The 20,039-nt window shown below is 50.5% G+C and overlaps 2 protein-coding genes across 5 annotated transcripts in view; one reads left to right on the forward strand and one right to left on the reverse strand.

Moving 5' to 3' along the window:
- L3mbtl2 (L3MBTL histone methyl-lysine binding protein 2) overlaps nucleotides 1–8,376 on the forward strand; it is a 25,986-nt gene extending 17,610 nt beyond the window's left edge. For 2 of the 4 annotated variants that reach the window (XM_027404076.2, XM_035440783.1), the window contains 9 exons: nucleotides 797–1,028; nucleotides 1,461–1,537; nucleotides 1,875–1,979; nucleotides 2,802–2,949; nucleotides 3,256–3,338; nucleotides 3,668–3,902; nucleotides 4,898–4,963; nucleotides 5,743–5,856; nucleotides 6,585–8,376. In XM_027404076.2, the coding sequence (XP_027259877.1) occupies nucleotides 797–1,028; nucleotides 1,461–1,537; nucleotides 1,875–1,979; nucleotides 2,802–2,949; nucleotides 3,256–3,338; nucleotides 3,668–3,902; nucleotides 4,898–4,963; nucleotides 5,743–5,856; nucleotides 6,585–6,697 (1,173 nt within the window). In that variant the 3' untranslated portion in view covers nucleotides 6,698–8,376. Of the gene's footprint in view, nucleotides 1–796; nucleotides 1,029–1,460; nucleotides 1,538–1,874; nucleotides 1,980–2,801; nucleotides 2,950–3,255; nucleotides 3,339–3,667; nucleotides 3,903–4,897; nucleotides 4,964–5,742; nucleotides 5,949–6,584 lie in introns of all 4 variants that reach the window. The other 2 variants (XM_027404077.2, XM_027404078.2) reach the window with 2 other exon arrangements.
- On the reverse strand, nucleotides 5,814–18,996 carry Chadl (chondroadherin like). The gene is made up of 5 exons (XM_035440782.1): nucleotides 16,064–18,996; nucleotides 13,659–15,350; nucleotides 12,851–13,017; nucleotides 11,086–11,281; nucleotides 5,814–5,930 (listed from the first exon to the last, which is right to left on the reverse strand). The coding sequence occupies exons 1-4, from the start codon at nucleotides 16,205–16,207 to the stop codon at nucleotides 11,098–11,100; spliced, it is 2,187 nt and encodes a 728-aa protein (XP_035296673.1). The 5' UTR covers nucleotides 16,208–18,996; the 3' UTR covers nucleotides 5,814–5,930; nucleotides 11,086–11,097.
- Between the last annotated feature and the right edge of the window lie 1,043 nt (nucleotides 18,997–20,039).

The following is a 20,039-nucleotide window of genomic DNA, read 5'->3' on the forward strand; positions in this document are numbered from 1 at the left end:
TGCTAGGACTACAGCCATCATACCTGGTGCACAAAAATTTTGTGTGTGCAATTTACAGAGGTCCAGGAGGTAGAAGGTTGTGTGAGTTACCCAGGGATCAGTGTAGAGCTGTGAAAGGCCCAGTGGACACCAGAACTGAGTCTGACTATACTTTTCTAGGTCATTTGAGTTTCCTTGCTCTGAAATAGACTCTGGGATTCCCATCATCCTGACTAACAGATCTGGTGAGAAACGGGCACACACTGAGAACTGAAGGCCTGCCCTCTGCTGTTCTGAGTGATTGGGGCCCAGGCAAGACAGGCAAGCTCCATGTCTCTGAGATCCCATTGCCCTTTTCCTGTCTTATCTGGCCCATTAAAAAAAAAAAAAAATGTGCTTATTCCTATTTTATGTGTATGGGTGTTTTGCCTGCATGTAATGTGTGTTGTGTGCATGCAGGGCTCTTGAAGGCCAGAAGAGGGTGTTGAATCCCCAGGAGCTGGAGTGATAGAAGCTTGGGAGCTGCCATATCAGTGCTGGGAACCAAGTCTGGGTCCTCAGGAAGGACAAGTGTTCTTAACTGCTGAGTCATTTCTCCCTTGCTGGCCCTTTGATTTGCTTTGGTTTTTCAAGACAGGGTTTCTCTGTGTAGCACTCTGTAGACCAGGCAGGCCTTGAATTCAGAGATCCACCTGCCTCTGCCTCCTGAGTGCTGGGATTAAAGGTGTGTGCTCGCCACCACACTCAGCTTTTGCTGATAGAGTAGGAATGTAAGGGCTGGGTGATTGGAGCAGATTGCCTCTTCGTGTCCTTGCAGATGGTGGAAAGCATGAAATACCCCTTTCGGCAGGGCATGCGCCTAGAGGTTGTGGATAAGACCCAAGTGTCACGGACCCGCATGGCTGTGGTGGACACAGTAATTGGGGGTCGCCTACGGCTCCTCTATGAGGATGGTGACAGTGATGATGACTTCTGGTGCCATATGTGGAGTCCCCTGATCCACCCAGTGGGTTGGTCACGGCGTGTTGGCCATGGCATCAAGATGTCAGGTTAGTAGAGCCCCTGGCTAGTGTGACTCCAGGTTCAGCCTCCCTAAAGATCAGTTGGAATACCTTTGCTATAACTCACAGTAGTGTAATGAGATGGACTACCATCAATGCCGTGCAAGTGATAGTACCGAGGGTCAGAGAGGCCCAGTGACTTGACTCAGGTCACTCAGCTCAGTGAATAGCAAAATAAAGATGTAACTCAGGTGCTACCATTACAGTGCCAGCAAGGAAGAGCCCAGATCGCCTGTGCTGAATAGTCCTCCAGGGCCCTCTGGACTGGACTTGTCTGCTTTCCTATGTAGGGTGGGGGACTGGGGCACAGCTGAGAACAAAGGTAGCCTGCCTGGCTCCATAATTCTGGGGGAAGCATGTGATAACCATTGGCTGTCTTCAACTCCCTTTTTTTCCTCTCTTCTCTGCCATCTCCCCAAGAGAGAAGATGTGACATGTCCCATCACCCCACCTTCCGGAAAATCTACTGTGACGCTGTTCCTTACCTCTTCAAGAAGGTAAGGTGCAACCTGTGGGTACTTCCCTTTTGGCCATATTTTTCCCAGACTGCAGGATCTTGTCTGCTCTCTCTCACTGTTTCTTGACTCTTTTGTAAAAGATTGTTTCAGTCCTTAACATACATGAGGACCTTTTTAGAGGAGTAGACTGAGGCAAGGTCTCATTGTAGCCCAGGCTGGCTTGTCACAGCCTGCCTCTTAAATTCTGAGATTATAGGTGGGTATATCACACTCAGTAGGGCTGTCCCTTGCCCTCTGATTCCATGCCAGGCCTGCAGAATTGGAAGCCTGCCTCTTCTACCTTCCCCTGACTCCTCAATCACCTCATTCTTTTAAGGTCCGAGCTGTCTACACAGAAGGTGGCTGGTTTGAGGAAGGAATGAAACTAGAAGCCATTGACCCTCTGAATCTGGGCAACATTTGTGTAGCAACCATCTGCAAGGTGAGCCTAGGCTACTCTCCCTCCTCCAGCATGGCTATCTGAGGGTTGGATGGCACAGAGCTTCACCCCTGCTGTTAGGCTCTTGGGGCTCTGACCTGGCTGCTCCTGTTGTACTTAACTTGTATGTGGTAGAGGGAGACAGTTCCATCTTTCTACTCAGACCCTACCTTCATGTTAGGGCTTGAGACATACTAAACATACTAGTTTACTTGAGACATACTTAGACATACTAAGCCTTGTCCCATGTCAGGTGCAGGCTCCATACTATCCCCTCATGTAGGCCTTCCTGCCACTTGCATCTCCTTTGCATGCCCAAAGCCTCAGCTGAACTCCTTGCTCCTAACTTCCTCATTGCTGCAGCCTGAGGACACTGGTGGTTGTCTGCCTAACCTGCTGTGTCCAGCCATGCCTGGTGACAGGCAGCAAGGCAGGTGCAGTCCCAGCTGCATGGGTTGGCCATCCAGTAAAAAGGATGTGTTATCTCACAAATGCACATTCCTGAGTGCTGGATACTCTGCTAAACATCTTGGGGTATTTGGTGGAAGACAGAATTCAACAATCCACCTGCCTCATGTCCAGTCATAGCTACCTTACTCTGGAGGGTCTGCCATCTACCGTTAATGACAATGCTGTCTATTTCTGTATACCCGCCTCTAGGGCTTTTTGTTTTGTTTTTAATTACATTTATTTTATGTGTACGTGCATGGAAATCAGAAGACAATTTGTGGTAGTTGGTCTGTCCTTCCTCTGTGTGGCTTATTGAGTCTTGCAGGATAGCAAGTGTTTTTACCTTTTGAGACATCTCGCTGGCACCTCCTCTAGGTACTCTTGGATGGTTACCTGATGATCTGTGTGGATGGGGGGCCCTCCACAGATGGCTCAGACTGGTTCTGCTACCATGCCTCCTCTCATGCCATTTTTCCCGCCACCTTCTGCCAAAAGAATGACATTGAGCTCACACCCCCAAAAGGTAAGACTTTTCAGGGTGAGGCCACAGGGCCAGATCCCTCATGTGTGACACCTTAGTGTGAGAGAGATGATAGACATCTACGGCTGCCACTGTCTGACCCAGCCTCGTGGCTGATGTGTGGCAGCTGGTGAACAGAACTCCTATGTGTCCTGAGGCAGTACATGACCTGTACAACAGGAAGGATGTCATCCTGGGGAAGAGGACAGCTACCAACTAGGCTGGGTCAGCCAGCTGCAGGGACTCCCGAAGTGTGCTGTGTTGCCCCTTGACCCTCTCCCTAGTTTCTGCTTCTTCCTTCCTCTCCAGGGTATGAGACACGGCCTTTTAACTGGGATACCTACTTGGAGAAGACCAAGTCAAAGGCAGCTCCAGCAAGACTCTTTAACATGGTGAGGAGACTCCTGTACTAGGTCAGGGAGTCTGGTAGCCTGGGGACTGGCTCAGCTCATTGACATCAGTAGTGGCAATTTCAACCCCATCTTTTCAAGTCTTTACTGCTGGGGATCATGTAGATTCTTGGGACCACAGTGTAGACCAGTCTCTTCTCCACAGAGGGGCTAGCACTTGAGAAGAGTACAGTGGGATTGCTCTCTGAAGGAACCTTCTCCATGGTCCCTCTCCCCACTCCTAGTTCTCTCAGCAGTTCCTTGCCTACCTGGGTGAGCCCACTCGGGCCTAGTACTGGCCAGCTGGGCAACTGCCTTCATCCCCCAACCAGGACTGCCCCAACCATGGCTTCAAGGTGGGCATGAAGCTGGAGGCTGTGGACTTGATGGAGCCCAGACTCATCTGTGTGGCCACTGTGAAAAGAGTGGTGCATCGGCTCCTTAGCATTCACTTTGATGGCTGGGATAACGAGTATGATCAGTGGGTGGACTGTGAATCCCCAGATATCTACCCTGTGGGCTGGTGTGAACTCACTGGCTACCAGCTCCAGCCACCTGTGTCGGCAGGTCAGTGTTGTCGGGGGGTGGGGGTGGGGGTGGGGGTATGGGGGGGGGGTGGTGGTGGTGTCAGGGCAACACTGAGAGCTCTTGAATTTTCTTCATCTGTTGATGGGGGAGGTCCTTCTGTGTATATGTTTGTCTTATTGGTTGATAAATGAAGCACTGTTGGCCAATAGGGAAGCAAGTTAGGAGGGACTAGGAAAGGAAGATTCTGGGAAATGTAGTAAAGAGGAGAGTCGCATGTGATCCCAGGGAAGAGACAATGCATTCCGCTGGCATCCTTGATAAAATAAGTCTTTATAAAATATGTAGATTAATGGTTATGGTTGATACTTAAGACAGAGCTAGCAAATAAGAAATCCTAGTCATTGGCCAGCAGCATTGTAACTAATATTAATCATACTCTGTGTGTCATTTTGGGCCCTAATGTGACTCGGGCGGAACTCAGGCTGCTGGCAGAAAGAGTTATCGTTACAATTTGTCTTTTTCCTTCCTGCCCAGCTGCTGCTCCCCATGCCCAGCATAGTCTTCTGATCCTCTGGCATGAGACTGAGAAGTCTCCAGGTTTCTCTAGGCCAGTGGTTCTCAACCTTCCTAATGCTATGACCCTTTTATACAGGTCCTCATGTGGTGACCCCAACCATAAAATTATTTTTGTTGTTACTTCTTAACTCTGATTTTGCTGCTGTTATAAATCTTAATGTAGACATCTGTTTTCTGATGGTCTAGTTGACCCCTGTGAAAGGGCCATTCAACACCCACAGGGGTGGCAACCCATGGGTTGAGAACTACTGCTCTAAGCAGAGTGCATGCTCTGTCTCTTACCCCGCTCCCTGCCTGAAGAACACCTTCTTTCATCTTGCCCACTGTGTCATAGTCTGGGTCCTTTTGTACCCACGCCCCTCCCCCAGCCCCATATATGAGGGACAAGGGTCTTTTAGGAGGTGTCCTGTGTCCTTCCAGAACTCTCTTCTCATGTCTTTTGTTCTTTCAAACATTAGAACCAAACACACCTCTGAAGGGCAAAGAGGTCACAAAGAAGAAAAAGAAACAATTTGGGAAGAAAAGTAAGTGCTGCCACGCATAGACCTCTCTGTGGTCTAGCGTTTCCTCTCCCTGGAACTTGCCCCAGGGGATCCTGACCGTAGGGGATTAGAGCACATACAGGAATGGAGTGTGTGCTGAGCAAACAGGCTGGGATTTGAGGGAGGAATGGAGGGGAAGTGGGGAGTCCTGTCCCTGCTGCTGCTTGCCCAAAGCACCTGTCGCTCTTGGGTTCTGAGGAAAGGCACAGAGAGAAAGGAACCCTGGCTCCCAAGGCTGCTCCTTCCTCACAGCGTCCTGGAGCAGCTGAGTGTGGCTGCAAGAAGAGGTGACAGAAGGGCAGGTGACAAAGCCATCCTCGATTGTGGGCTATATAAGGTGATCCCACAACACACCACCAGGCAGAGGGAGAAGAGGAAGGTGCGTCTGCAGGAGACAAAACCAAAACAGGGACTTTGCTGTTCAAATAGGGACCTGATTGTGCCATATTACAAGTAAATCAAACATCAGAAAAGAAATCTAGCTGGGCAGTGGTTGCACACACCTTTATTCTCAGCACTCCAAGGCTGAGGCAGGAGGCTCTCTTGAGTTTGAGGCCAGCCTGGTGTACAAATTGAGTTTAGGGCAGCCAGGGCTACACAGGGATACCTTGTCTCAAATAAAAAATAAAACTAGCAGTCACAACTGCTTTAACCTCAGGCACCTGCCAGTAAGGGGTATTGAGAATGGAGTCTAGATCCATATGCCCTGTGCCTCACTTCCTGCTGTCACCAACACTGGGTTTGCTTTGTTTTTATCATAGGAAAAAGGATCCCATCAGCCAAGACTCGACCCATCAGACAGGGCTCCAAGAAGCCCTTGCTGGAGGATGACCTGCAGGCTTTGGGGGTCTCATCGGAGCCAGTTTCTGATGACAGTAAGAGCTGCTGGGCTGGAGTGAGGCAGGGCCAGGCTGTTCCATTCTCAGATGTGGCCTCTTTGCTCTTCTACCTGGCACAAAAGAATAGAGTTGAGTTTGAGGGGAATTTTCAGGCACCAAACAGTTCTTGAACCTCTGGAACTGAAACACCTTCTAACATCCAAGCAACTCTGAATTGGGCAGAATCTCTCTAGCCAGTGTCCTGGCTCCCACTTCCTCCCCACCTGTAACTTCCCACATGCTCGCTAAGGTGGGTGGCAGGTTGGCAGGTACAGATTTCTGGCACAGTCTTTCTGGGTAGGGTATGCCTGGGGCCTTTTGTTTTTAAACATGTATATTGGGGGGATTGCTGGAGTGGACCGCTGCACATATGTAACCATTAGAGGACAGTACAGGAGCTGGTTCTCTCCCACTGTATGGGTCCCAGCTGTCAACCTCAGGTTGTCAGCTTGGCTACAAGTGGTGTTATCTGCTGAGTCATCTCACTGGCTATGCCTGCAGTCTTGGGCCTTCTCTGTTGCTACTTCTGGGGTGGTGAGGAGGAGCATGAAGATGGTCACTCAGGCGCTCTGCTGCCCCCAAAGTTGTGTTGTCGTCCATCTCCCCCCACCCCCCCCCCCCCGTGCCAGGGAAACCAGCTCCCTTACTAGCCTGCCATTCCACCCCCCCAGACTGTCACACCTCACACTCATTCTCTGTTCCCCCACTACCCTCCCTCTCCCCAGTTATTGCTGTGTGTGTAAAGGAGGAGCACCAGGACATGCCTTCGCCCGACCGGTCACCGAGTCCTCAGTTGCCTCTTCCCATTGAGAGCATCAAGCAGGAGAGGGACAACTGAGCCTTCCCTGGTGTCAGCCTGGACCCTAGGTGAAGCCAGGCCTGGCCATGGAGCAGAAAGGAGGCCCAGCTTTCCTGCTGAGCAATGAATGGACAGCCTCGTCTTCTAGGGCCCACCTCTGCCCTCGGACTAGGCCTGAGGACTGGGCAGCTTGTTCTAAGCTGGCATACTCGCTGCACCTCAGCACACTGGAAAACCGGACTGATCCACATGTCTACCCATGCAGGTGGTGGAGTTAGAGAGCAGCTGTGAGTAGGACACCCTTATGGACACTAGGTGTGAACAGAGCTACCTCTGCCTAAAACAGATCGAGGGTCTTATGTCTCCTGAGCACCCTGTTCTGCCCTAGTGCCCTAGGCCCCCACTTTGGCAAATAACTGAGAAGTGACCAGGGTAGTAGGTTTGGGTAACTTGTGAGTGGCCTTGACCTCAGGGTTGGCAGGAACACTGACTTCCTTTTTTAAAAGAACAGTTGGGATTACTTGCAGGGACCTGTGCCCCAAGAGGCTACTTGCTTCCAGATACAGGATCAGACAGTAGCGTGGCTCTGGGATCCTGCCTGAGTTCATGCTTCTCGAGAGCCTAGCTTGGGTTGGACCTAATATTTCCATTCCCTCTTGGGTCAGCTGTCTTTACATCAAGTTTGAGCTTTTGTTTTTCCCAGTCACATACTTTTTGTTGTGGTGGGGGGGGTTTTGTTTTGTTTTGGTTGGTTTTTTTTTTTTTTTTTTTTTTTTTTTGAGACAGGATCTTTAATTTTTATGTAGACCAGGTTGGCCTCGAACTCAGAGATCCACCTGCCTCTGTCTGCTGAGTGCTGGTGTTAAAGGCATGCACCCGGCCCCAGTTAGAAACTCTTGAAACTGGTCATCTAGCCCTCCAGTAACATCTGGGAAACTAGGGGGCTCATGCAGTTGGCCCTTTCTGTTCTCTGTGTTTTGGAGAAACAGTGCAGCCGTGGCTCCGTGTGCTGTTGGGCTGTGGCTGTGCTGTGTTTCATAGCCATGTTTTGCACTGGTCAGTCTGCACCATCATCCTGAGATGTACTGACTGGCTTTGCTCAGGACCCAGACTGGGTTCATCCCTGAGGTGACACACTGGGCAGGTTCAGAGAGAACTCAGTTCTGACTCACCTGCTACAGACAGCCCACCCTCTCATGAGAGAGGCCTTTGTCATAGCCTGATTCCTCAAAGGGTGAATAGGTTTGGAAGTAGGTTGAAGACCACAGCAAAAGGCAGGTTTGATTCCCAGCACCCATTCATAAGCACCTGTAACTTGAGCTACAGAGCCTGTGCCTCTGGTTTCCATGGGTACAAATGTGCACATAAACATGTAATTAAAAATAAAATCTTAAAAAAAAAAAAAAAAAAAAAGGTGAGGTGATACCAGGTGAGTGGACATCTACCCCAGGAGAGGATGCTGGGAGGGAGGCGAAAATGGCCTAAGTGTGCCTATAGCTGTCTGGAGCATAAGACCGCCTGACAAAAGAGGGTGCACATTTGGCCTCATTCCTGGCCTGTCCTCCCCAGACTCCCATCCTTTTCACAGATGAGTAAAGGGAGTGTGGTGATCATGGTGAAACTTCAGAGCCTGGGCTGACTAGACCTTAGGCTTACTTGGTTATTCTTGTTATTAAAGCAACAAAAACAGGGTCTTATGTGGCCCAGGATGACCTTAACTTCTGGCCTTTCACCGCCTGAGTGCCGGGTCTGCACATGTGTGCAGTATACTTATATGAGACAAGGTCCTTGCTGAATGAAGTCCAACCTGCAGAGTCTATTCTTTTTTTTTTTTTTTTTTTTTTTTTTTGGTTTTTTCGAGACAGGGTTTCTCTGTGTAGCTTTGGAGCCTATCCTGGCACTCGCTCTGGAGACCAGGCTGGCCTCGAACTCACAGAGATCTGCCTGCCTCTGCCTCCTAAGTGATGGGACTAAAGGCATGTGCCACCAATGCACGGCTTGCAGAGTCTATTCTTACATGCCACCTCTGTGACGTAAGCTCCTCCCTTTGGACTCCACATTCGGCCTTACCTGTCTGTATCAGGGCCTCCTATATGCTCATCCCGCAGCAGCCAGCAGCCTCTCAGCCTTCCTTCACTGATACATCAAGACACTTTGCTATAACTAAGAGTTCGAGTTCAGAGGGTAAGCCTTCTGCAGGTCAGAGAGACTGGGAACAAGATGCAGAGTTGGCGAGAAAAATACAGAGACTTCTTTTCTGAGAGATAAAAGTTGCTTCTTTATTTTATTGTTCTTTCTGTCTTTGTTCTACTCTATTCTTTTTAGTTCTGTTCTTCTACCCTGGTGTTTCTTTCCCTTCTGCTTCCCTGATGTCTTCCTTCTCTACTATTTCTTTTTTTGGGGGGAGGGGATTGAGACAGGGTTTCTCTATGTAGCTTTGGAGCCTATCCTGGCACTCGCTCTGGAGACCAGGCTGGCCTCGATCACCTGCCTCTGCCTCCCAGTGCTGGGATTAAAGGCATGTGCCACCAACGCCCGATTTAAAAAATGATTTATTGAAAAAAAAAAAAAAAAGCCAGGCGTTGGTGGCACACGCCTTTAGTCCCAGCACCCGGGAGGCAGAGGCAGGCAGATCTCTGTGAGTTCGAGGCTAGCCTGGTCTCCAGAGCGAGTGTCAGGATAGGCTCCAAGGCTACACAGAGAAACCCTGTCTTGAAAAACCAAAAAATAAATAAATAAATCATTTTTAAATATTTTATTAATTAATTATGTATATAGCATTCTGCTTCCATGTATATCTGCACACCAGAAGAGGGCACCAGATCTCATAACAGATGGTTGTGAGCCACCCTGTGGTTGCTGGAAATTGAACTCAGCAACCAGTGCTCTTAACCTCTGAACCATCTCTCCAGCCCCTACATTCTATTTTTTTTTAAGTGAATGATTACAATGACTACAAGTAAAACAAACAAACAAAAAAACATGTTTCCCATATCCCTTCATGATCAAACATTTTTTGTGAAAAACAAGTTGTCCCAAGAACCCACATACATTCATGTTCAGGCAACTTGCAACAGAGTATAAGCAAGGAAGGTATTTTTCTCAGTCAGTTCTTTTACCAGCAGGTTGAATTTTGCAGTTACAAAGAAATGTCCAATCATTATTTATTAAAGACTATAAGAAGTCTTATCTTAAAAAAAATTTTAAAGGGGCTGGAGAGATGGCTCAGTGCTTAAGAGCATTGCCTGTTCTTTCAAAGGTCCTGAGTTCAATTCCCAGCAACCACATGGTGGCTCACAACCATCAGTTATGAGATCTGGTGCCCTCTTCTGGCCTGCAGGTATGCATACATGCAGGCAGAACACTATATACATAATAAATAAATCTTAAAAAAAAAAAAAAAAAGAGGCCAGGTGGTGGTGGCACACACCTTTAATCTCAGCACTCGGGAGGCAGAAGCAGGTGAATCTCTGAGTTCGAGACCAGCCTGGTCTACAAGAGCTAGTTACAGGACAGCCTCCAAAGCCACAGAGAAACCCTGTCTCGAAAACAACAACAAAAACAATAAAAGTCTTAAAAGAATCACAGATCCAAACCTTTGCATATGAAAAACAGCTCTACTTTAAATCCTTGGGATGCATACCCAGTTATCAACAGGTTTTCATATCAGGAAGCTGAGAGCAGAAATAGGCACAAGGAATCATCATCTTTGACCGCCAACCCATTGTAGAAAGGCACATCAGCTAATAATAACCGGCTGCTTTGTTCTTGTTTCTCTGACCTTTACGAGGTCCTCATTCAACTATATGCCTTTCTGAACTTTAGATTGTTTCCCCAGGTTTTTCACCTCAAAGCTATTAACAAAAATATCTTAACCTAGCCTTACTAACAATCTGAACAGTCTGAATTTTTTCTGAGGGTTGTGGTTGAATCATTAATCTGTTCCAGTAACACTGCCCAGTGAGGATTTAGAAATCCCCTGAGAGTTTTCATACAACCCATAGATAGAAGGGATGTAGTGACCATGAAGGCAGCAACCAGCTATGCTCAATAACAGCATGAGGCCTTCAGAACACAAGGCTCACTCACACATGGCTTTGCCAGCCACCCAACTGTGTTCCATGAGTTCCAGTGCTGCCTGTTGGTCCCCTCGAATGACCCCCAACATTCAAGGACCTGAATATCACATGAAGTGACATCTCAACCTGTGACTGACAGGTGGTGGGAGGCAGAGCCAGCACAACTGAACTTCTATTCTCCTGACAGTCTATGAGTTCAGGATGGCAAAGGGTGCAGTCAGAGTAGATCCAGTAAAAACAGGACTGGGATAAATACGTTGTGGCATCCAATGAAAGGAACATTACTGCATCATGCAATAGGACCAAGCAGCTTTGGGACCCAGACCTCCCTCCCACCAAAGGGCCAACCTTGTCTGTTCTTCAGTGTCTTCTGTTGAGGCTTCTCCTGGCACTGAACCTGGAGGTTGATGTCCTTTTGGCCTTCCTGGCAGTCCAGCCTGGGCAAGCTTCAAAGACAGTAGCTGCAGCCTTCACCTTCTGGCCACGGACACTGGGAGGGGTGGCACAGGTGGCTCCCACCCGCAGATTCAGCCCAGTGAGCCACCTGAGGAGGAAATTGAGATGGTGAGCTCTGTATGGATGTGCATGGGTGAAAGATTTCCTGAGGAGTATGAGGAGGGGTCAGGAACTTGGAGGCAGTGTACAAAAGGACACTACTGAGATTTCCACCTGGGTGGCTCACCCTCAAGTGGCTTCTGCATAAAAGGGATAAACACAGTGGTGGTGCTTACTGTGTACCAGGCACTCTAACATCAGTTTCTATCCACTAATTTTACTATTTTACTTAGTTCTCCAGCAGCCACGATGGTGTGGATGAGACTGCACATGCTTCTCACAGATGAACAAAGGGAGGCTGCGGGACTCATCTGGTAAAACGCCAGAGCCTGGACTGACTAGACCTTAGGCTTGCTTGACTCCAGATTCCTGTTATTCTATTAAAACAGTAAAAACAGGGTCTCATGTGGCCCAGGTGGACCTCAACTTGTGATCTTCCAGTCTCACTTGAGTGCTGGTGTTACAGATGCTTGCACTATGTGCACCAACCCCAGGCTTCATGCAATCTACCAACTGAGCTTTGTTCCCAGCCTTTGTTTTTGTTTAGTTCAGGCTGACCTCAAGCTCCCGATCCTCCTGCCTCCACTTCCCAAGTGCTGGGATTACAGGCATGGTCACCACACCCAGCTTCTTGGTTTTTTTTATGTAATCGTGCCGAATGCACTTGTGTATTTCTTAGGTCCCGGTACACCAAACAAGGAAAACGTCTCAACTTTATGAAGGGGTAAAAATTCAGTCCACCTGTGCCACTGAGTTCTCTTTAGCTTGACTCAAACTGGACCCATCGAGGAGGAAGGGACCTCAGTTGGGAATTGCCTCCACCAGATTGGCCTGTGTGCATGTCTATAGCGCATTATCTTGATTAATAATTCATGTGGGAGGGCTCAGTTTACTCTAGGCAGTGCCAACTCTGAGGTAGGTGGTCCTGGGTTGTATGAGAAAGCAAACTTAAGCCAGTAAGCAGTGTTCCCCTTCGTCTCTGCTTCAGTGCAGTTCCTGCCTTGGCTCCTGACCCCATGTCAAGTTGCTGTTTTGTTTTTGTTTTTTGTTTTTCAAGATAGGGATTCTCTGTTTAGTACTGGCTGTCCTCTTGCTCTGTAGATCATGCTGGCCTCCAATTCAGATCCACCTACCTCTGCTTCCCAAATGCTGGGATTTAAGGCCTGTGCAAATTCCTCACTGTTTTGAGATAGGATCTCACTATGTAGCCCTGGCTGGCCTGGTCTGTATAAACCAGGCTGGCCTCCAACTCACAGAGATCTGCCTGCTTCTGCCTCTTGAGTGCTGGGATTAAAAGCTGTGCCACCCTTTAATGCCCAGCTCCCCCCCCCCCGTTGCTTTTTGGTCAAGGTGTTTATCACAGGAACAGAGACACTAACTGGAACATCATCCTGGGTAGCCAGGAATAGCAATGACTGGCAAGGGGGCATTCAAGCTTAGCTTTGGAGAACCTGACAGACACCCTAAGCTGGCTAGTGGTGCAAAGCCATGGCACCTCCAGGGAGATAGCTGGATTTGATTTCTAGCAGCTGGTATACATCTGGTGGGAGGTAACTACCTGTGAAGTGGGAGCAGGTGGCAGTCACAGTGGAAGGGATTACCACTGAGGTCAATGAGCTCCAGCCCACTGAGCCGCAGCAGCGCAGGCAGGAACTGAAGTTGGTTCTTCTGCAGGTACAGGTTCCGGAGCCCTGTTTCCAGGCCTGAGAAGGCCATGGGGGAAATCTGCAAGGAAATGCCAAGCCCTGTTGTGAGCTCCTGCCAGGTGGGCTGCCCTAGGTCTGCAGGGAATTCCAGCCTCTCTCCAGCAGAGAAAAGATGGAAGGCCCAAGGAGGTTGGTTCATGCTGGAAAGACAGTACTGAGGTTAAAACCCAGATCGTATTCCAAGTCACACAATGCCCATCTGCCTTCGGTTAGGCCTGAACCCCACCCTTAATTTTTTAAAAGAGATTTTATTTTATATGCATTTGTGTTTTGCCTGTGTGTATGTCTGTGTGAAGGTATCAGATTCCCTGGAACTGGAATTACAGTTGTGAGCTGCCACGAGGGTACTGGGAATTGAACTTGGGTCCTCTGGAAGAGCAGCCTGTGCTCTCCAGCCCCCGCCCCCAATCCCACCCTTATAATTACCATGCCTCTTAGGAACTCTAAACTGCAGGTAACTGCTCAAACTCAAGTTCTTCCATGCCCCTTGGCAAGCCTCTAGCTGCACCTGGCCTGACACCCACAACTGAACTCCCTAAGGGCTGAGAGGAACGGAATGTTTGATTTGTCTTAGGGTTCTCATGCCCTGCCTAAAATGCTTGCTGAAGCAGTGTACTTCTATGGACTGTGCTTCCTGCCTGTACCTCATCCAGCACCCACCTGCTCCAGGCCACTGCTATTCAGGAAAAGCTGCTGCAGTGACCGCCCCACAGGCTGAAAGGCCCCATCTTGCAGAGCCCTGAATGGGTTCCCTGAGAGCTGCAGCTCTGTGAGTGCAGGCAGCCCCTCCAAGGCTCCTGTGGGCACCTCTCGTAGCTGATTTCTGTCAAGATGCAACTTCTCCAGCTCCCGAGCTGGACCCAGTGCCCCAGCTGAAACCTGGCTGATGTGATTTCCACTCAGGTAAAGGCAGCGCAAAGCTCTCGCTCCCGCCAGATCCCCAGGTGCCAGGCGGTCCACCGCATTGTCCTGGAGGTGTAGAGAGAAGAGGCTGGGTAGGGCACGCAGAGCAGCCCCCGGGACCCTCAGGAAGCGGTTGTGCTCCAGGTACAGGTAGGCGAGGTGGGGGGCCCCTTGGAGGGCTGCAGCGCTCAGGCCCGAGAGCTGGTTGTCAGAGAGGTAGAGGTAGACCAGATGGTCCAGACCTGTCAAGGCACCTGGCTCCAGCTCAGCGATGCCGCAGTGCTGTAGGTGCAGCGACACTAGGTGGCACAGGCCCGTGAAGGCCGCGCGGGGCACCGAGGGAAAGTGGTTGCGCCTCAGATCCAGGAGCTGGGTGTCGTTGGGGAAGCCGCGGGGCACGACCTGCAGGCCGCGGCCGTCGCAAGCGCTGTGCCGCGTCTCCCCAACGCACACGCAGGCCGGAGGGCAGGGCGTGGCCCTCGCAGCTTCTTGGTTCTGGGAGCGAGGAGGGACGCGGGGACCCGCCGCCCGCTCCTCGTCCTCGTCCTCCGCTGTGTCTCCGGGGCAGCGCAGGTCTGAAGGCCGCAGCGCATCCAGGGCCTCGCCTCGCAGCCTCCGCGGCCCCCGGCACGCGCCGTCCGAGCGCACGCGAGCACGCACCAGCCACTCAAGCAGCGGCCGCGCGTGGCAGGCGCACCATAGAGGGTTGCCCTGCAGCCGCAGGCGGCGCAGCTGGCCCGGGCCCTGCAGCGGGGGCAGGGTACTCAGCTGGTTCCCGCGGAGGTCGAGGGTGTGCAGGCGCGGGCAGTGGGCGAAGGCCCGGGGACCCAGCGCCTGAAGGGCACCGTGGTCCAAGGCCAGCTCCCGCAGGCCGGGCAGCGCCAGGCCGTCCTCCTCGCCCGCGTAGGTGAGCGGGTTGTGGCCCAGCTCCAGACGCGTCAAGCTGCGGGCCTGGGACAGGGCGGCTCCGGGCAGGGCTTGCAGCTCGTTGTGGTGCAGGCTGAGGCGGCGCAGAGCCGGCAGGCCCACCAGCGCCTCGGGGGCCAGCACGCTGAGCGCGTTATGAGACAGTTGCAGCCAGCGAGTGCGCAGCAGGCCCTGGAAGGCCATGGAGGGCAGGTAGACCAAGGCGTTGTTGGCCAAGTTGAGCGTGGTCAGCGAGCCAAGGGCACCGAAGGTCCCCGGCCGCAGCTCCTCCAGCATGTTCCCCTCCAGCTCCAGCCGCCTCAGTGAGCCTAGCCCGTCCAGAGCCTCTTGGGGCAGCATGCTCAGGCGGTTGGAAGCCAGGTTGAGGAGGAGCAGGCGGCCCAGGCCCCGAAAGGCACCCTCGGCCACTAGCTCCACCTGGCAGTGCTGCAGGTCCAGATGTGTGAGGTAAGGCAGGTTCCGGAAGGCAGCTGGAGGGATGACCTTCAGCATATTGCCCTGGAGGTCCAGCCTCTGGGTCAGCTGGAGACAGGAGCGGGAAAGGAGGCTGAGTTACACAGGGACCTTTCTCCCTCACCCCTCTGATTCTCTTCAGCCATCCATCTGCCCTCACTATGTTCTTTTCATTCTTGCTTTCTCTACCATGGATTCTAACTCCATAGGGCAGAAAAACTATCTTATCCCGGCACACTTCTAATTCACCCTAGGACCTGTCACCAATGCAATATTTATAGTTACTTAGATATCTCAGTCACACGAAGGGGATTGTAAATAACATTTTTTTTTTTTGAGACAGAGTTTCTCTGTGGCTTTGGAGGCTGTCCTGGCACTTTCTCTTGTAGACCAGGCTGGTCTCGAACTCACCGAGATCCGCCTTCCTCTGCCTCGGGAGTGCTGGGATTAAAGGCGTGACTGCCCGACATAACATCTTTGTTATTGGTTTGTTTGGTTTTGGTTTTGAGACATGGTTCTGGCTGGCCTGGAACTTGCTATGTTGACCAGACTGGCCTCGAACTTAATGAGATCCATCTGCCTCCACCTCCTGAATGCTGGGAGCCAATGAATTTAGCAGTTACTAGTTGTTTTTCTTCCCATTTTAGACGTGGATACCCAGGCTCAAGGAGTAGGAACTTGGCAAACCAGCAGTGGCAGAACCACTGGTGTGAGTCCCGGCTCATGCCACCCTTCCCCTCTTACCACACTGCTAACCCATGCCAGTATTACCCCCTTCTGACCTCTGGGATGGTGTTTGGCACCTCAGTGAGGTTCTGGTGCCGGCAGGTAACATGCCGCCTGGAGTTGTCACAGACACAGGTCTGTGGGCATCGCTGGGCAGCCACATGCCAAGCTGGACCCAGTGGCAACACTAAAAGCAGCATGAAGACAGAGGTGGAGCTCTGGGGCCTGGGAGGAGAAGGAGAGCTGATGTCCACAGGGTTGCAACCCCAGTGGGCACTGAACCCCTAATACAGGACAACTAGGACCCCTCCAGGCCTTTATCCTCTGGGCACAGAAAAGTGCCATGGCTTGGCCCTCTTTCACCTCCTATGGGGGCAGTTTCTATTAACAGCTTTGGTTTACTGAGGGGGTAACTAAGATCCAAGAAATCAACCCACTGAAACCTGACTCTGGACTTGAGAAAACAGTTTGGCAGCAGGAGGGAAGACCCCTGACCTAACCCAGGCCTTAGTCTCAACTGGGAGGTCCAGATGTTGAGGGGCCTGAGGTCCCTGAGTGAGTATGTCTTCTGGTTAGAGACATGTTATGGTAAGCAGGCAGCTCAGGCCTCTTGACTACTGCCCTTTCTGTCCCCTTGTTACCACACAGCTGACTGGCCTGATACAGGGTTTGGACTGCATCAGGCAAGATGTATCTGCTTTGTCTACCCATTTGCTAATGCCCCCACCCACTTTTCCAGCCCTCCAGCTCACAACTGCAGCCACTGCCCATCTCCTTAGAGATGACTGATGCACCATGGCTTACCTGGCCTCCCCTGTGCTCCACCTAGCAGCCAAAGGGAATTTTCCAGAATACAGGTAGGCTCCTGATACATACCCCAAGGGAAACCTCCTAGCACCTGTCACCTTTAGCGGAAAGTCCTGATTCCTCCGGAAGAATGTATACATTCTCCATCACACATCTCAAGTGCTTTAGCAGGACTGCACAGGCCCAGCATCAGCTAAATCTCTCAGCTTCTGCTTTCTATGTACTTGGGTCATGTGTGAATTCTGAGCTGTCTTCCCTGATGCTGGGCTGAAACCTCACCCCATGGGCCTCCTGTAACAACTCCCAGGATTGTTACTGACTTTGTCTCCTTTTAGTCCCAAAATTCACCCTTTTCTTGGTGCTAGTAGCTTTCTCTAGACTGGCTTGAGAGCTAGGGTAGGAAGTGGGCCGATTAGGCTGATTCCTGAAGGGACAAAGGTCCGGGACGTGGAAGGTTGCTATGTATCTCTCTTCATATGGACCCAAAAGTCTAACCCACAGGAGTGCACAGAAACAACTACATCCCCTTTTCTTCTTTAGGGGCCACCTCTGGAGAACCTCAGGTACAAGGAGGAAGAATGCTGTGGCCTTTGCAGCCAGCTTCTCAGAGGAACAAAAAAAAAGAATAAGGGATCATCTGTGGCCACCTAGGTCATCTATGGCTCCTTTACACCCTCCTCAGGGCCCCAAAACTCACCCCTCCATGCTGACTGGAACTGTCTGGAGGCCCTGTGCAAGGAAAAGACCAGGGATAGTCCCCGACTGGAGGCCGGCACTCCCCCCTCACTTGCCCATAGGCTTGGCAGCAGGGACAGAGCTGAATGGGAAGCATTGTCAGCAGCCCGGCCAGCCGAGCTGGGGCGTCACCAGGCTGTGGGCAGGGGTGGGAGCAGCGGCTGGAGTTACAGGCTGCCTGTCCAGCACAGGCTTAACAACATGGTCGGAGCTGGAGTCCTTGGACTGGTGGGGGTAGGGGTCTGGAGGAGGCTGTGTGTGGGTCCTGCAGACTGCTAGGAAAAGCTCAGCCTCTGGAAGTTAGAAACCAGCTCACCAGGTTGCTACAGGAGTTGGGTAGGAACCTGGAACCCAGGCAGGCGCTCTCTGGAATCCTTAACTCCTTCCTTTCCATTCCCGCCTATGCACTCACACACACTGACGCTGCAGACTTTCCTTTTCACTTTAGCGATAGGTTATTGAGGATTATCCAAATTGATGCCATATTTTTAAACTGTTATATGTACTGTATTCTATAAACAGATCTAAAATCTAAACCGGTGGGTGGTGTAGTCCTATATATAAAATCCCAGCACTCAGGAGGCTGAGCCAGAGGATCATAACTGCATGAACTACATAGCAAGACTGCCCCACCCCCAAAGTACCAGACTTACTGGTTCATCTGAGCTATTTTAAGGTTTTCCATTTTATTTTTTTTTTTACTTTTTATTTTTGTGCTTAGCTTGTGTGTATGCAAGCCTGGCACCCACCAAGGCCAAAAGAGGGCACTAGATCCTCTGCAATATTAAACATATGTAGCTTGTTCCTTCAAGGGAAGGGATGCTTAACCTGTTATCCACCCAGGATGAGAGCTGATGTGGCTAATGGCCTGGTGACCTTTATTTAGATTTGTTCCTCAGGGAGGTTTGTATGCTTTTTTGTACAAATGGGTTCATTATCACCAGTAAAATTTTCACCAAATTGTGTTGTGCTTGAATGTGCTTAAACTAAACTCTGTGAAGTCAGACTCCTGAAGTTTGAACCAACACTGACTACTCAATTGTGTGGAACTGCCTTCTTACCTCCTGTGGTTCATTACTCTGCTGGCTGTGGTGGCTAGGGACCCCCAAGTGGTGCTGGGAGGTGATCTTGGGTCCTCTGAAAGGGTGCTGTTAACCATTTAGCCCTCTCTCCAGCCCAACTGTATTTTTACCCCTTGTTCATTTTTTTGGAGAGGGTTTCTCTGTGTACCTGGCTGTCCAGGCTGGCAGAGATTAAAGGCCTGGGACATTGCCTGACCCCCCCCCCTCTTAATATGCACCCTATTACCTTTATTTTATGGACACGAATGCTGATTTCTTCAGAGGCATTACATCTTCTGAGCTGGGGGGGGGGGAATCACAGACAGTTGTGAGCCACCCATTGTGGGTGCTGAGGACAAGAGCAGTATTACCACTGAACCATCTTTTAGCTCTTTTTGTTTTGGGTTTCAAGACAGGGTTTCTCTGTGGCTTTGGAGGCTTTCCTGGAACTAGCTCTTGTAGATCAGCCTGCCTCTGCCTCTTGAGTGCTTGGATTAAAGGTGTGCACCACCACCTGGCCTGGCTCTTTTAATTTTAAAAATGTTTTGGGATGGCTGGGCGTTGGTGGCACATGCCTTAAATAGCCTGGTCTATAAGAGCTAGTTCCAGGACAGCCTCCAAAGCCACAGAGAAACCCTGTCTCGAAAAACCAAAAAAAAACAAACATGTTTTGGATGTGTAGAGCTCCGAAGGAACAGGTTTTCTCCTCCCACTACATGGGCCTCAGGGATTGAATTGAAGAGTCAGGCTTGGAGGTGTCTTTACCTGCTGAGCCACCTAACCAGCCCTTTTATGTCTGTGTATTAAAATGCTAATGTGTATTTTTCAAACTTTATGTATGGGGTTGCAAAGGTACCACAGCACATGCAGAGGTCAGAAGATAACCCCGGGCGAGTCAACTCCTGACATGTAATTCCAGATGTCAGGTTTGGCAGCACCACCTTTACCTGCAGAGAGACATCTTGCTGGCCAATCTTTTATTTTTAAAGATTTTTAGGGGGCTAAGAGATGGTTCAGGGGTTAAGAGCACTGACTGTTCTTCCAGAAGACCTGGGTTCAATTCCAGCACCCAAATGGTGGCTCACAACTGTCATACAGACATACATGCAGGCAAAACACTAATGCACATAAAATAAAAATATAAAACCTGCTGTTTAACAATACAAATGTCAGCTGGGCAGTGGTGACACATGCCTTTAATCAACCCCAGCACTCAGGAGGCAAAGATAGGCATGTTTTTGAGTTCAAGGCCACCTGGATTACAAAGCAAGTTCCAGGACAGCTAGGACAATTACACAGAGAAACCTGTCTCAAACAATACAAATGTGTAATACAAATTCAGTAGTTAAAAATGTTTATTGCAAAGCCGGGCATTGGTGGAGCACGCCTTTAGTCCCAGCACTCAGGAGGCAGAGGGATCTCTGAGTTT

Source organism: Cricetulus griseus, chromosome 2 (assembly GCF_003668045.3).
Source record: "Cricetulus griseus strain 17A/GY chromosome 2, alternate assembly CriGri-PICRH-1.0, whole genome shotgun sequence".
Lineage (NCBI taxonomy): Eukaryota > Metazoa > Chordata > Mammalia > Rodentia > Cricetidae > Cricetulus > Cricetulus griseus.